The sequence below is a fragment of the Enhydra lutris genome, unplaced genomic scaffold, assembly GCF_002288905.1.
Source record: "Enhydra lutris kenyoni isolate GAN:26980312 unplaced genomic scaffold, ASM228890v2 scaffoldscaffold19, whole genome shotgun sequence".
NCBI lineage: Eukaryota > Metazoa > Chordata > Mammalia > Carnivora > Mustelidae > Enhydra > Enhydra lutris.
The window spans coordinates 2242658-2259215 of record NW_019154103.1 but is presented as its reverse complement, the minus strand read 5'-3'; the positions used below and the strand labels follow the sequence as shown (position 1 = coordinate 2259215).

The 16558-nt window shown below is 35.1% G+C and overlaps 1 protein-coding gene across 1 annotated transcript in view; it reads right to left on the bottom strand.

The window, feature by feature from the left end:
* LOC111148313 (DNA polymerase kappa) overlaps positions 1–16558 on the bottom strand; it is a 66407-nt gene that overhangs the window by 12212 nt on the left and 37637 nt on the right. The window contains exons 4-9 of the mRNA XM_022504812.1: positions 16517–16558; positions 12473–12604; positions 9552–9705; positions 5637–5876; positions 4346–4470; positions 2818–2984 (exon numbers count right to left, since the gene is read on the bottom strand). The exon at positions 16517–16558 is cut by the window's right edge and continues 111 nt beyond it. Of these exons, the coding sequence (XP_022360520.1) occupies positions 2818–2984; positions 4346–4470; positions 5637–5876; positions 9552–9705; positions 12473–12604; positions 16517–16558 (860 nt within the window). The remainder of the gene's footprint in view (positions 1–2817; positions 2985–4345; positions 4471–5636; positions 5877–9551; positions 9706–12472; positions 12605–16516) is intronic.

The following is a 16558-nucleotide window of genomic DNA, read 5'->3' as shown; positions in this document are numbered from 1 at the left end:
TCATTTATACCACTCTATTGAACCTCAGTTAGAATTTGGACACAGAAATAGGATGGTGATTGGAATCTGAGTCATCTAGTTTGGTTGAATTCTAGCTGTTCCCATAGAAGTAGTTGAAACTAAAAAGCTGAAATGACATGTAGATTATTCATTTTCCACATATTCAATGAACCTATTAGGAGTAAAGTACTATTCTAGGCACTGGGTATACAGTTATGACCAAATCAGACCAAGTTCTTATCCTTAAGAAATTTATATCTTACTGGAAGGAGACAAATAAAGAAATATAGAAGTAAATCTGGAGTATGTCAGAAGGTAAGAAGAATTAAGGATTAAAAAATAAAGCAGAAGAAGGCAATAGAGAATGTACATAGAAGGGAAAGGAGGAAAAAAAAAGAAGGGAAAGGAGGTTTGCTATTTTACATTATTATAAATTACCTATGAATTTCACTTCAAAGGATTACTGGCATCTTTGAATACCACAGATTAATATATGTTATGTTATATCAAGAACTATATTGTTTTCAACCACTATGTAAATAAAAAAGAGGATAATCCTTGGATTAAAGAAAAAAGTTTTATTTCCCATTACCTCCAAATACTAGATTATTTATAGTAGTGTGATTTCCTTCTCTGATCTTATCATTACATTCACTCAAGATCAAAATCAGCTAACTATGGGCTTAAAAATGAGGAACATGGGGGCACCTGGGTGGCTCAGTTTGTTAAGCATCTGCCTTCAGCTCAGGTCCTGATCCTAGGGTCCTGGGAGAGCCTCCCACATGGGACTGCCTGCTCAGCGGGGAGCCTGCTTCTCCCTCTCCCTGTTACTCCTCTGCTTGTGCTCTTTTGTCAAATAAATAAAATCCTTAAAAAAACAAACAAACAAAAGGGATGAGGAGCATGGACAGACGAGAAAAGCAGTACCTGCAATCTCTGTAAGATTTAGCACCTTTAATTATTTTAACTTATTTCATTTGCCTCCTCTATAATCTTCCTGCTTTCCTTTAGTTTAAGTATGTGAAGGAATTATTTTGGGGGCAGACTGACAGGATGATGATAAAATTATAAAAATAGTGCCCCATGTTAATTCCCATTCTTCTTAAAAATTCCTTTCTTGGGGCATCTGGGTGGCTCAGTGGGTTGGGCCCCTGCTTTTGGCTCAGATCATAATCTCAGGGTCCTGGGATTGAGCCCCGAGTTGGGCTCTCTGCTCAGCAGGGAGCCTGCTTCTCCCTCTCTGCCTACTTGTTCTCTCTCTCTCTCTCTCTCTGTGTCAAATGAATAAGTAAAATCTTTTTTTTTTTTTAAATTTTTTTTATTTATTTGAGAGAGAGACAGTGAGAGAGAGCATGAGCAAGGAGAAGGTCAGAGGGAGAAGCAGACTCCCCATGGAGCTGGGAGCCTGATGCGGGACTCGATCCCGGGACTCCGGGATCATGACCTGAGCCGAAGGCAGTTGTCCAACCAACTGAGCCACCCAGGCATCCCTGAATAAGTAAAATCTTAAAAAAAAAAAAATTCCTTTCTTTTCATCCACTCCTACAGTGTACCCTTCTAACTCTAGGATATTTCTTTTTAAGACTGAAATGAAAGAGTGGCAAGGAAGAATCACAGGACCTCTCTTGCTGTTTCCTCTTCTACATATTTACATGGCTGGCCCCTTCAGGTCCCTGCATCTGGATTATGGTTGCCAACACCCACTCTTACTCCCCAAGGCATGTTCTAGTCCCTAACTCTGCCTTACTTTCTTCATTTGTTTATTTGGTTACTTTGTATTTGCCACACTATTCTGCAAAGTCCATGAAGACAAGATTTTGTCTTATTTTCTACTGTTCTTCCCAGTGCCTAGAACAGTAACTAATGAAGTAAGTACTCACTACTGAATGAATCAGTCAATCATTTACAAGTCTGGAAAAAGAAAAGAAATAAAACTTGTTTTATTTATAAAAGAAAAGACATGAACTTGTTAGGTCATGAAGGCTCTCAAAGAATCATTAAATTTCCTCACTTATGGGGTAAATTCTGGAATATGAGTCACCTTTCTTTCCTCAACAATCAGACCATTAGTCTTATGTTCTAAACAAAAACAAGGCAGGTACAGAAAAGAAAGTACTCATCATTCTTCTTATCTATCTAACCAATTGCAGTAGCCAACAGCCAAAGAGTGATTCTTTGTTCTTCTTTTCCTTTCCTCCCACCTGCAATCTTTTGACTCTAATTCAAAAATTATATTCCAGAATGAATGAGACTAAAAAAATTTTTAAAGCATGTTATCCTATAAAGATGTCTAGGTGGCACTGTCAGTTGAGCATCTGATCATGGTTTCAGCTCAGGTCATGATCTCAGGGTCCTGGGAGCAAGCCCTGCATTAGACTCTGTACTCTGTGGAGTCTGCTTAAGATTCTCTCTCTCCCTCTCCTTCTGCCCCTCCTGCTCTCTCTCTCTTTCTGGAATAAATAAATAAATCTTTAAAAAGAAATAAAGAGGGGCGCCTGGGTGGCTCAGTGGGTTAAGCCGCTGCCTTCGGCTCAGGTCATGATCTCAGAGTCCTGGGATCGAGCCCCGTATCGGGCTCTCTGCTCAGCAGGGAGCCTGCTTCCTCTTCTCTCTCTGCCTGCCTCTCTGCCTGCTTGTGATCTCTCTCTGTCAAATAAATAAATAAAATCTTTAAAAAAAAAAAAAAAGAAAAAAGAAAAAAGAAAAAAGAAATAAAGAAAAAAAAACATGTTATCCTATAGCCTCCATATCAATGGTTAAAATTGTTATTTCAGCAAATGATAAGGAAAAAAACAGAATGACTACACATATAGGTACCTTGTCAGGTGTGTTGAACCTAGACCCAGGGAAATATGAAGGAAATGATGCCAAGATGTTTCAGAGAAAAGAAGAGAAAGCAATGCCTTCTGTTGGTAGAGTTCTGTACAAGTAATAATTCCAAGCGCCTTTAACATTTTCTCTGTAACTTTTCCTATTCCAGAAACCTAGAAAAGAGTTAATATTTATTATTAATACAGTTTTACATTAAGGCAAGAAAAGACATTTAATCTCATTATACCTTTTATAACCAATAAAAGGTATGAATAATGTGACCATCCTTACAAGTCATGCAAGAAAACTACTTTACTTCTCGGTACATCTCCTAAACTAGTGTTGCATGGAAATTTAAAATTTAAAATTACACAAAATTTTAAAAAGCATTAAAGAGGCACCTAGGTGGCTTGGTCAGTTAAGCATCTGCCTTCAGCACAGGTCATGATCTCAGAGTACCGGGCTCGAGTCCCACATCTGGCTCCCAGCCAGCAGGGAGCCTGCTTCCCCCTCTCTTTCTGCCCTCCCCCACTCATGCTCTCTTTCTCTCTCAAATAAATAAATAAAATGTTTTTTTTTTTAAAGCATTAAAAAAAGAGTTCTATGGTCATAGAAACTTGGAAAATGGTTGAATAAGCAAATCTAAAATAAATTTTTTACTGCAAAACTTATGAATCTTTAATATAACATTATCTGTTATTACCCACTAAGGCTGGTATGTTCCAAAGTTCTTTGACCCCAGAACCTTTTTCAATGGCATAGTTATTCATATCTTGAAAAACACAATGGAAAACACTGCTTTATAGCTACATCTTACATACTCTAAACTATTCAGTGATCATACATTATATCCTCTGATATGGCCTTTCTTCTGGGCATTGAAAAATGTGTCTTTAAATTCACTCCTGTATGTAATGTGAGAAAATCAGGCCCCAGAAAATCAATTATTGTTTTTTAAAAAAGCCTATATGCAGAAAAATCTAAAAGCTGTAAAAAATAATAAAACATACCGTTTTAAAAAAAACCCCTGAGGCATCGCTTTACCATTTTAAAGACAGTAATGTATTTTGGGGGTTTTGGGGGAGGGGGTCAAAAACAATTAAATTTCCAAATCTCTTTTAAGTCTCATACCTATTAATCTGATGGCAATTTAGACTTTAGAATCAAGAGAGTATATTAGGTTACAGCTGAAGGACCCTTACAAGTGTTCTTCTAATTTCTGTTCTTCTTGGCAGAGGTACACTTAAAAGTCTTTCATTTACTACTTTCTTAAAAGTTTTTGGCAAACAAACTTCCTAAACCTCAATTTAAGGGTTTCATAGAAAGATTTCTTCAAATCCAAATTCAATCATCCATTATACTTCCTGCTTGTTACCAACTGTTCTAAAACTTTTCAGCAAAGAATGATTACTACCATCCTAAGTAGTTCCTCTTCAGAATATATATATTTATGTTTATAAATATAGTTTATATTTAAATATAACTAAAATTATATTTTATATAAATAAAATAGAAATTTTATACAAAATCTCACCTTTCTAATAGGTAAGTCCTTGATGAAGTCCATCACAGCTTGTCTGCTGGGGAGAATTTGGTATTGTCCATTTGGTTTATTCTTATCACTGCATACTTTTGCTAACATTGTATTTGGGGCAATTCCTTAAAAGAAGAACACTCTGATGACTCAAAGAAGGTGACATGTATCATTTTAAAATATGAGAGGACAATACAGAAATAGTGAATGTAGAAAGTCCAAAATGATGACAAATGATACTTTAAAAATAACATCTGATAACTACCTATCTCCCCAGGGCTCGATATGATTTTAGGAAAAGGAATTGTATTAGTCACTGTGGCAGCAGAAATGAAGAATATTTAAATCTCCATGGAGTTTTAAAGTCTAAGAGTAATTTCAGTGTTTATTTAAGTAATATTATTAGTTTACAGACCATCTTTAGTTGTAATACAGGGTTGATTTATAGAAAAGATCCAGAATATAATTTAGGGTGGATGTTCACTCTTTGAAAGGTCTTTTGTATAGATTACCCAAGTAAAGAAAAAAAAAAAATCAAAGATTCCAGGTTACATTATATTTAAAACAATGATAATAAAATGTATGCACTGTTTTTATTATGCTTATTATGTTTTTATTAAAGCAAATTAATACTTTTCAGAAAGCTGTTTTGAAAATTTCTAAGAGACCCAATGATTAAGATAACTTGAAATAGGTATATTCAAATATGATCATTAAATGATTCATTTCAATTTTTATACACATCCTACTAAAATTTGTTACTTATTCTCACACTTTGGCAAAGAAAAAAAAGATTAATCTAATCTTAATGATAATTTAGGGTCCTCATGATTAATATCAGTTTCTATGCTAAGACAGAGTGATACCTTCATGGGTTTCTGACATTTGTAAAGCTCTTTTTCCCTTCACCAGCTGGTCCTAGATTGCTATGTTGCTAGTCAGGGCTTCTGCAGGTTCTCTCCTGTAATCTTGGACAGGGTTGAAAAACTTCAAAGGGAAAACTAATAAAGTATTATGTACTAAGCCAATTAAAATGTATTGTATGCTTTAAAAAGGATAGCTACATGAGATTTATGATAGTTGTTTTCTTTGGGCTCATAGGCTTTTCTGCTTAATTCCAATTTACCTGTAGCTTCATAGAACTCTGAATAGGTAAAGTCATTAGAAGTTGAATCAAAAAGGATAAGAAAACATTCTTATAAGCTTCATAGTGAGGAAGAACTAATATTACACTTGAATTAGCCAGTCTGAAAATTTTAACTATGGTAGCCACCAAATCAGTTTCAAGTACCTGCACTGGCTGTCAGTGTTGTTTTTTGCTCAATTCTGAAACGAATTTCCTTTACTACTTCCTCAGCTGATGTTCCAAAAACAATAGAATTTTGGAGTAGTTGAGGATTATTCTGTTCTTCAGAGTTCACTTGTAAAGGATTTCCTTGGGGCTGCAAATCAGGAGGACTATCATCAAAAAGTAGTGGAGAGATGGAACGTTCATGCTCACTCAGTTTATTAGTTTCTTTTCCTGGTTTCTCTAAATTATAAACAGAAACAGTAATTATCGTCATTTAAAGAAGTATATATTTCATCAGTGAGGTTTCCCTACATTCTTTCTAAAGACAAAAGAAATCTAGTTTAGTTTTGTTTCTAAGGACCAAGATCAGAAATGTTATTTATATTTCTTTGTTTAACAAAGAAAATACTGATTCTGAGTTTTTCTTAAAAGGAATATTATCTGTTTCATAGTATACATTTGAAGAGGAAATATCCTATGTAAAAATTATGAATTTGTGTATCTTACCTAAATTAACTGAAACCTAGAATTGGGCCTAGGGTCACACTACTTTTTTATTTAAAAAGAAAGAAAGAAAGCTTTTTTTTTCCTTTACCCATTAAATTAGAATTTAGGAATGAGGAAAAAGGCATTAAGCCATAAATAATAATTACGCCTGAGAATTAAGTTTTGTTTCTAGAGGGAAAAGAACTTTAAATTTTCTTCATTCATGAAAGAAACTTTTCAGATGTTAAAATACTCTCACTATCTTCTTTTAAAAATGCTTATTTTGATTTTCACTTGCTTACATATAAAGTATCACTTTTACTGAAGGCACATTTAAATAAATAGTAATTATTTCTGTAAGTTACACTTCTTTAACTATACAAACTCTTAAGGTCTAATCAGATTAACTATAATAATATCAGTTGGCTACAACCTAATATTACTATTAAAAAGTAAGGTAAAAATACTAATCTGGTTTTTACCTCATTTTATTTGCACTTTTCACAACTAGACTGTAAAATATATTTAAATCTATACCAATACTAAAAATGTCCTCATGAACAAATCCATTAATGATTACTTTCTGGGCTTAATGGAAGAGAAATGCAATTTAAATGTATTTATAAAAATTAAGATTAACAACAGAGCTTTCTGATCTCATTGCATAATTTTATTACATATAAATGTTTTCCAAATTGAGGTAAATGCAGAGCCAAAAATTAAATTTCTAGTTTCAAGACACACATAAATGCATATTATTTTAGAAATGAACCCTCCCTTTAAGGAGGGTTTTCTAAAGATAATATAAATAATATGACTAACACCAGATTAGTTTCAAATTATAAAGTACATAATATGAATTCAGTTATAGACAAAAGTTTTCCAAATCTGAATTCCCAGGCCACATACAAAATAAGCCTTATTTTCAAACTTAATATTAGCTATTATTTAGGTACTTCAGTTACTTTCATTTTTCATATTCTGGTTTTGAAATGCAGAGCACTGGGGCTCCTGGGTGGCTCAGTAGGTTAAGCATCTGCCTTCACCTCAGGTCATGATCCCAGGGTCCTGGCATCGAGCCCCACTTTGGGCTCTCTTTGGCACAGGGACCCTGCTTCTCCCTCTCCTTCTGCCTGCTGCTCCCCCTGCTTGTGCTTTCTCTCTCTGTCAAACAAGTAAAATCTTTAAAGAAAAAATAAAATGCAGAGCATTTCAGAAAACATTATGGCGGTGGCACAGCTGAAATGGTATTTGCCTGGCCCCCTTTTCCCCATCTGGATGGGTAAAAGTCAAGGTAAAGAGAGCTGTACAAAAACCACACACCTAGTAAGGCACCTGTCACATTCATAAGCCCCTTCTACAGAGTTATCCTGTGTTTTGTACCTCATGAGTCTATCACAGTACCCTTAGGTGGGTCACTGATGGAATGCTGGAGTAGGAAGCAAAGCATGCAGTCCAGGTTCCGTCCTTATTAGAGTAGCTGCTAAATGGCCCAGTTACCTATTAATCAATCTGTCTACTTTTCTATTTGGCCTGGCTATACAACTAACGCTAAAGTAATTTCTTACTTGCTTTCTGAAAAAAAAAAAAAAAACCAAAAACCTTTATAATCCCCATAACTGAGGTGATCAGAGTACAAAACTGAGGTTTCTTATCAGCTGAAACACTGGGATTAAAGCATCCCATCTTTATATGGGATATATGGATGGTGAGTGCTATAAGGATATAGGGTATTTCATTGTCTTACACTGCCTCCTGCTCACCATCCAGATTTATATGGCAGAATAAACATAAAATAATAACAATTATTTTACTTGCTTATAGACAAAATAATTAGCATTACTCTTCCAAAGATGGCACCTTTCAGAAAAGGGGCAAACAGCAGAAAAATGTCTTGGACTTCAGAAGAAGTTACATCAATTCCCTTCTGTGGCACCAACTCACTGTGGGCAGCTTCCCATGGCATTTGTGAAATCAGATATGCTGAAAAGTCCCACCCACAGGGATTTACATATGAGGGGGAAAAAAAAGTTAAAACTACTTAAATTGCTTAAAAACACAAAATACAGGAAGAGCAAAGTACATAAGTAATTAAGAGTAATAATAAGTAATTAAGTTCACATCCTTCAAGTGAGTTTGTGCATAGTATAATAAATGAAAAGAACATTAGTAGAGAATAAAAACATTTACCTTAGTCCCAGTGTAATTTTTTTTAACATATTGTGAGCATAATTGTAATAGGAGGTCTCAGAGAGATGCTCTGATATAACAATATAACGGTTCCCCCATCCTCTCTTGTGAAAAGTAAGGAAATAAATTGAGATGAAAGCAAACTGACATTAGGCTTTGTGTGCCTCTTCCCCCAAACAATAAAAATATAATACAAAAGATCTTTTGCTCTAAGCCTCTGTGTCCAGGAATTATGCCTGTTTATTGTTTAATGTTTCTATTAAAGAGAGAGACCTGTGCCTTAGAGTTCTAAATAAGGTAGTGGAGTTGTGATTTGATGTCCGCACTAAACTTGCTCCAAAGATGTGAACCCCAAACAATGAGTGTCAGAATGTTATGCCATCAAAGATCCACCATTTTTGCTTCAGGGAAAGTTACAGATAGATTTCCTCACCACTGGCTGTCCCCACCTGAAGAAGGCAATGAGTCGTGCACATGAAATACAGCTGTGGGCTGTGAGCAAACCCTCTGTTTCTACCTTTTCACCCAGATGAACTTTGTTCAGAGGTCCATGACAGCTAAGATATTTGAAGTAATCATATCTCTGACAGTGTTGAAAGCATTATGTGTAAATAACTACATGGTTCTCTGACATTATTTTGGATAAGTAACAAAGGGATCATTCGGAAAAAAACTTTGGGGTCATGAAACTTCTTTATCAGTGCGTACAAAAGAATCACAATAAGGTCTAAGGAAGAGTTGGGAGTCATTAATTTTGGCAACGTTGAAAATAGTCATAATCACCGTGTAATCAGATCATAGATCATTTTGAAAATGAGGGGGGGAAAACCATATAATGTTTCGATATATTTGAGGCTTTTTAAAAAATCTAACTCCTTTTAACAACTGCAACAAAAGTCCACCTTAAATAGATAACCTCTTCAGATTCAACACAATCCAACCCTTCCTGAGATCTTCAGAAAAGAACTGCTATGAAATTACTTTACTCAATGGTTCTGCAGATTCTTAAACTCTAGAGGTTTAACAATCTCATTTGGTTTAAAAGTGATTTAAACCTATCTCTTTGGATTAAAATTTACAAATTTAACTTAGAAATTTCACTGATTTTTCATTTTTAATACTTTTTCATTATAAAGGGATACCTAGTTCTATTACCTATGGATGCTAATAAGTTAACTGGGTTAATTCAAAGGGCTTTTTGTTTGTTTTTTAGTTTGATCATACTAATAAATTGCTTACCATTTTCTAGAGAGTTTCCTGTTTTGATGAAATACTTCCTTTTGTCCTCGGGCCAATTTTGTCTTTCCTGTAAGTGCTTTGTTATATTCAAGTAGGCTTCATCAAGACTCATAGCCATAAAATTGGGATCATAATCAGCAAGTATTTCCTTAACCTTCAAAAGGAACAAAACGATTTAAATTTTGCTGCCATAGCAAAACCCGTAATATAACAGCTGATAAGAAACATTAATATTCTTACTTTGCAACTACAGTAAAAATCCTGCAATCAATAGTTCATGGATTTAGGGAATAAATAATTTATTGCTAGCACAAGTTTGTCCGAAGACTCATTAGAATTAAAATAGATCATGAAGGCAGAAGACCATGAAACAGCTTCATCTAATACAATCTCTACTCAGCCACCTTTATCTAGATATAATAAATGACTCAAATAAGTCTCAGACATCATTCTGGTAGGCACAGAAAAAAGGGTTAAGTAACATAATTTAAAGTAACTGGTTAAAAATAGAAATCGGAACAATAGGATACTGCTCCCCCTCACCTTTTTGTTTATTTTAAAAAGAAATAATTCTTTATTTCAAAGTAGTCTCCACACCCAGCATGCAGCACAAAGCACTGAGTTATTGAACTCAATAACCCTGAGATTAAGACCTGAGCCAAAATCAAGAGTTGGATGCTTAATTGACTGAGCTGCCTAGGTGCCCCTAAAAAGGAATAATCTTACATAAAATACTATGTTGCTTTAGAAAGTAGTTCTATTTTAATTAATTATAAGTATGCACATAAAACTCTACTCAAAACATACATTAATGCATGTATCCATTCAGAAAACAAAGCTCAATTATCGAAATTTGGAATGGAAAAGATGACAAAATCTACAGTGGAAGTCTGTGACTACATTAAATGACAGGGAAAGTCTGGAGCTGCATCTTGAGATAAATAAAAAGATCAGAATTTCCATATGATTCCAGAAACACCATTTATGTAAGATAGTTTTATTATACGGAACTATAAATGTTTCTAACCACTGAAGTATTAACTGAAATTGGAGGAAATGGTTGCCAAAATAATATATACATATTTGAAAAACGTATTTGTTGAATTATGTTATCCTTCCATCTAGTATTTAAAGTCTGCTGTATCATGAGAAAAACCTTTTTTGAAGTTTTATAAAATAAAGCTTTTTAGCTTAATTTAATTATGAACAGCTGAGTCAAAGGTAATTTTAGAAAATGGTGATATAAAACTTGGCCAAGCTTTACTCAGAGAGTACCTTAATTATCTTTGTTCTTCTGGAAGAAACCAATTTTATAATGTACTCAAATGGAATCTTTCTAGTGAAAATGAAACTCTGGAAAGTCTGTAGTTGGCAGACAATGAAGATTATTCTGAATGAGAAGTACTCCCTAGAGACATGGAGTACTCACTAACTTCCTTTTCAGAGGATACTGCTTGAAGAACAAAAATAGACATGTTCCAGTAAAACTCAAGTACTTAGGTTCCAACAGTCAAAGCTGTTCCATTCTTTTGGAAAAAATAAAAATGGGTCTCCTTAAACTTTTAAACCAAGTCATACATATTAATATACTTAGAGTCAGTGAATTTGTGCTGTAGTTCGTTCACACGTAAGAACCCATTTGCTATCTGCAAATAAACTAGTTAGATCCTGCTCTAATTAGAGAAAGGTTTCTCCAATTTCTATAACAAGACAGAAGAGAACTAAAAACAATTTAGCTCTCATTATCATATTGTCAGAAGTTTTACTGATTTAAAGCAGGACTCAAAAAAATTCCTTCTTACAAGGTCTCTGAAGGATTTTCAAACTTACTGAAAGCCCGTAATATTTGTGGTTAGCATTTTATCTCTTTCTCATTAGGAATATGGTAAAAGAGACAGGCAGAAACCACACTGGAATGTGGTTCCCCCTTCTCTACCACCTTTTCAGAGATAGGCAAAAAGCACTTGCTGCCACAGACTGTTTTTGAAAGAATGAAAAAAACAGAATTTTTAAAAAATTAGGGGTGCATACCATTCCACTTTGGGGAGGTTTCATTTCTAGAGTACATGAAGTATAATACAAATAAGAGGAGCGAATCTAAAGATGACCTACAGGACCAAATGATAGTAAGGGTTAGGCCATAGATTTTTAAGGGTTTCAATTCAGACAGCAGTCTTTAACACAGTGCATTTTATTACAGAAGTCTAAAACTGTTTGATGCACTATTCTAAAATTTTAACTGATGATATGTTTTAGCACTAGCTAAATGATAGTCCAGTTATCAAAAACAGAGAAAATCACAATTTTCATATATGACAATTTAGGCAATTTTACTGAGTAATCAAATCTTTATATTTCAGATCCTTTTCAAAGTAAGATGATTCCCTTTTTTCCTTGATTATTGGTCTCTCAAACATTAAAGGCTCATAAGCATCTTCACTAGACTGCGAGGCAAGGAAAACAGTTAATCGAGATAATGGAATTTCATTACTGTCTAAAAACATTTATTATCATTGTGAGTAGAAAAATTTATTCACAAAAGAGGTTGAAATTAATGACATGAGTAGATTATGTAAATTATAAATAGATAATTCTAGAAAAAAAAAGTATATTGCATATTAAGAAAAAAAAACACCTAAAGTTAATACAGATTATAATTAAGGCAATTTAAAGTTTTCCAGGTAGATAATTTTCTAAACAGATGAAAAAATATGTACAAGAGCAAAGATCTGGGAAATAGAAGGGTGTGCTCTGTATACTCAGCTCAGTTTTCAATATATGAGCTGGAGAAGTGGTAGGAGGTAAAACTTAAAGGGATAAATTAAGAACAAATTCTGATGCACTAAGTCATTTGGACTTGACTCTGTAGGCGACAGGAAATCAGTGAAAGGTTGTAAGTAAGAGTGCTTCATCAGACTTACCTCTGTACTCACAGCTTGGTATTTGTCAAAGTTTGGGGGCACAATAATAAGTTGTGGGCAGAGTCTTTTAGCAATAAATCCTGGCATGGCTGCACGAACACCAAACCTCCTTGCATGGTAATTCGAAGTAGACTGAAAGAAAACGGACCACATGGGAAAAAATATACAAACCTAAATGGGCATACCAATCAATGAGTTCATAAAAACACATTACTGATGTGCATTTTCAAGTCAAGGACATCTGTCTTATAGGCCACAGTCTCGAATCAAGCTTTGACTTTATCCTATCATGGTATTACGAGACCATAACCCTCTCTCTCACAATATGTCTCCATATTTATGTGATGCCAGGTAATAAACAAGACTAAAAAGAAGGTTCTCGGGACGCCTGGGTGGCTCAGTGGGTTAAGCCGCTGCCTTCAGCTCAGGTCATGATCCCAGCGTCCTGGGATCGAGTCCCACATCGGGCTCCTTGCTCAGCAGGGAGCCTGCTTCTCCCTCTGCCTCTGCCTGCCACTCTATCTGCTTATGCTCATTCTCTCTCTCTCTCTCTCTCTCTCTCTGACAAATAAATAAATAAAATCTTTAAAAAAAAAAAAAAAGAAGGTTCTCTTACATTTCCAATTAACTAAACTTCATTAGCTCTAAGGCATAACTGTAATATAGTATATATCAAAGTTTGGATGATAGTGGATGATGTTACATGAAAGTAATAACTATAAAGTAATGTTATAGTACAAATAGTATGGATATTAAATGTAAGTAACAGTCTAGAAAGTAATAGCATGGTATAATAGTATAGATTTGGAATTTACATTTGAAATTTTTCATTTGGAACCAAAGTCAAAGGTTCTGTTAATTGTTAGCTAAATTAAATGTCAAAAAAATGAAGTGATGAAAGCTTAAAAGAGCTTTTAAAATTACATTTTATTTCTTAAGGCTTGAATATACTTTTTGGTGAAAACATTTTCAGTAGGAGATGGAACTAAAAAATTATGAAAGTAAGAAGGAGATTACTTTTTTTTTTAAAGATTTTATTTATTTATTTGACAGACAGAGATCACAAGTAGGCAGAGAGGCTGGCAGAGAGAGAGGAGGAAGCAGGCTCCCCACTTAGCAGAGAGCCCGATTCGGGGCTTGATCCCAGGACCCTGGGATCATGACCTGAGCCAAAGGGAGAGGCTTTAACCCACTGAGCCACCCAGGTGCCCCGAGAACATTACTTTTAAATCCTGTTGATACCACAATACCACTTATAAAAAAATTTTTTATCACAAACAAAATCTTTGAAATCTCAAGTGAAAATTCAAAGAAATGGAAAACATAATCTATCACATGAAAGGATTACTTCAGACTAGTATCAATTTGCCATTAGTAGCTTTCAGATGGCATTTTAAAAATCTTGATAGTACTCAAAACTATGCCAATCTTTGACAGTATTCTGGAAGAGAAAATGCAGATGGGACTAGAAAGACAAATCAATCTTTTAAATATAAATAACTCTAATGGAATGGATATGAAAGCTAGTAGATTTGTGGTAGATTGTAAATCACAGCCACGATACTTTATAGTTCCTCCTACTCAAGGGTGGGTTCCAGTCCCTCATGCCAAGTGACTTGTACTGTGACTTGTTTTGACCAGAAGAATATGAGGGAGTGACATTGTGAGTCGTGAAGCCTAGGCATTATGAAGTCTGTAACTTCAGCCTTTGCTTCCTTGGGGATCCAACAACTATATAACAGTCTTGGGTTAGATCGCTAAATGATGAGGTGCCATGTGGAGAGGGAAAAGTTCATCAGCTGGAAGCCATTCCAGCCATCTTGGCTGAAAGGCCAAGTGTGTTAATAAAGCCATTTTGGATCCTCCAGCCCCAGCTAAATAACTGTAGTCAACCCTTGGTAGAGTAAACTTATCCCCAGTGTGCTCTGCTCAAATTACAGAATCATGAGCAAACCACTAAGTACTTAAAGGGGTTTGTTATGCAGCAATAAATAACTGCTAAGGGTCTATGTTTTGACTATGAGTACTAACTTAGAATACTTTGAAGATCCATTAAATTATTCAAAAAAGAATTCTGGGGGCGCCTGGGTGGCTGAGTCAGTTAAGCATCTGCCTTCAACTTGGGTCATGATCCTGGGGTCCTGGGATCGAGCCCCACATCAGGCCCCCTGCTTGGTGGGGAGCCTGCTTCTCCCTTTCCCACTCCCCCTGCTTATATTCCCTCTCTCCCTGTCTCTGTCTCTGTCAAATAAATCAATAAATAAAATCTTCTAAAAAAAAAAAAGAATTCTGACTGTAATAGACTGAAATAAACATATACCATCACTACCATTAATTTGTATATACACTTTTATGAATTTAATAGAACAAAAGCAAATTTATTCCAAATCTCATTAGAAATGAAGTCTATTAGTTGAGTATACAAAAGGGGTAATCTTTGTTTAAATATGGCAATCATTTTGAATTTGGAAGTAATAATCAATTTTTAGGAGGATATAATTCATAGGAAGAAAAATATTTTGCAGATCTAGCAGTGGGTTTAGCTTTAAAATATATACATATGTACACAAAGATAATTTCACATAAATATATGGTGATATATATTCTTTTTGTTTGTTTTTAAAGATCTTACTCATTTATTTGACAGAAAGAGAGACAGTGAGAGAGGGAACACAAGCACAGGGAGTGGGAGAGGGAGAAGTAGGCTTCCTGCAGAGCAGGGAGCCTGATGTGGTACTCGATGCCAAGACCCTGGGATCATGACCTTAGCCGAAGGCAGATGCTTAACGACTCAGCCACCCAGGCGCCCGGTGATATATATTCTTAAGAAGATTAAATACATTTTTTCAAATATCAGCTGATGATTTGTAGGAAAGGGGAGTAGTCTTTCAGTAAACATTGTTTTGGAACCTGGAATGTTAGTTGCCGGCATACCTATGGGAGCAGAGATGATGAACAAATAGATAATAGTTTTATAATAAAATAGTAACTCAGTAGGAATTAGGTTTATAGCTGTCTAAAGCGTTGGAAGGAGTTAGGAAGAGGGAAGAACTCTCCTTGCTTCTCTTATATGTTTTTTAATACCCAAATCCATCTATTCCAGGGGCCGTTATTAGTTCCCCACACATTTTTAGCCACATATAGCAATCCTGGCCATCTTTACCTTTCGGTGGTGATAAGGAAGAGCAACATGGTAATCAGAAAAGCAAAGGTTCCAAGTCATGGGAAGAATTAATTACAGCAGTATTCTAATAAAATACATTACCCTAGAACTAAAGTTGGCAAAACTTTTCTGTAAATGTCCAGATAGTAATTACTTTGAGCTTTGCAGATCATATAGTCTCTGTTGCAGCTACTCAACTCTGCTCTTTTAATACAACAACAAACAAATGGGTGTGACTGTGTTCCAATAAAATTTCATTTACAAAAAAGACTAGATTTGGCCTGCAAGCCATTGTTTGCAAACCTGCTTTAGGGTAACACTTCCTTTTCTTTCATCTCCAATTCCCTTTTACTGAAAAATTCCCTTTTACTTAAGAAAAAATACAGCTTGTAATAGAAAGATATAATGCCACTCTACTACTCACCAGGCTTATAACTTTGGGGAAGTTTTTAAGCACCTCTCTGAGTTAGTTTTTTGTCGTCAAATGGAAATAAAAATTTGTACCTCAAGAGATGTTGAAAAGGGGCGCCTGGGTGGCTCAGTGGGTTAAAGCCTGCCTTCGGCTCAGGTCATGATCTCAGAGTCCTGGGATCGAGCTCCACATCGGGCTCTCTGCTCAGCAGGGATCCTGCTTCCTCCTCTCTCTCTGCCTGCCTCTCTGCCTACTTGTAATCTCTGTCTGTCAAATAAATATATAAAATCTTTAAAAAAAAAAAAGAAAGATATTGAAAGGATTCAGTAATTGAGCACATATAAAGCACAAAGGAAAATGCCCAGCAAACTTGTAGAGCTTACTAAAGGCTTCTCCCTTCATGAACCACTAAGGCTTACTCAAATATGTTATGAAATTTCCTTTTTGCCTTTGATCTTTACCTACTTACCAACATACTCATTGATCCTACAGCAATGGGTTTATCCTTCAA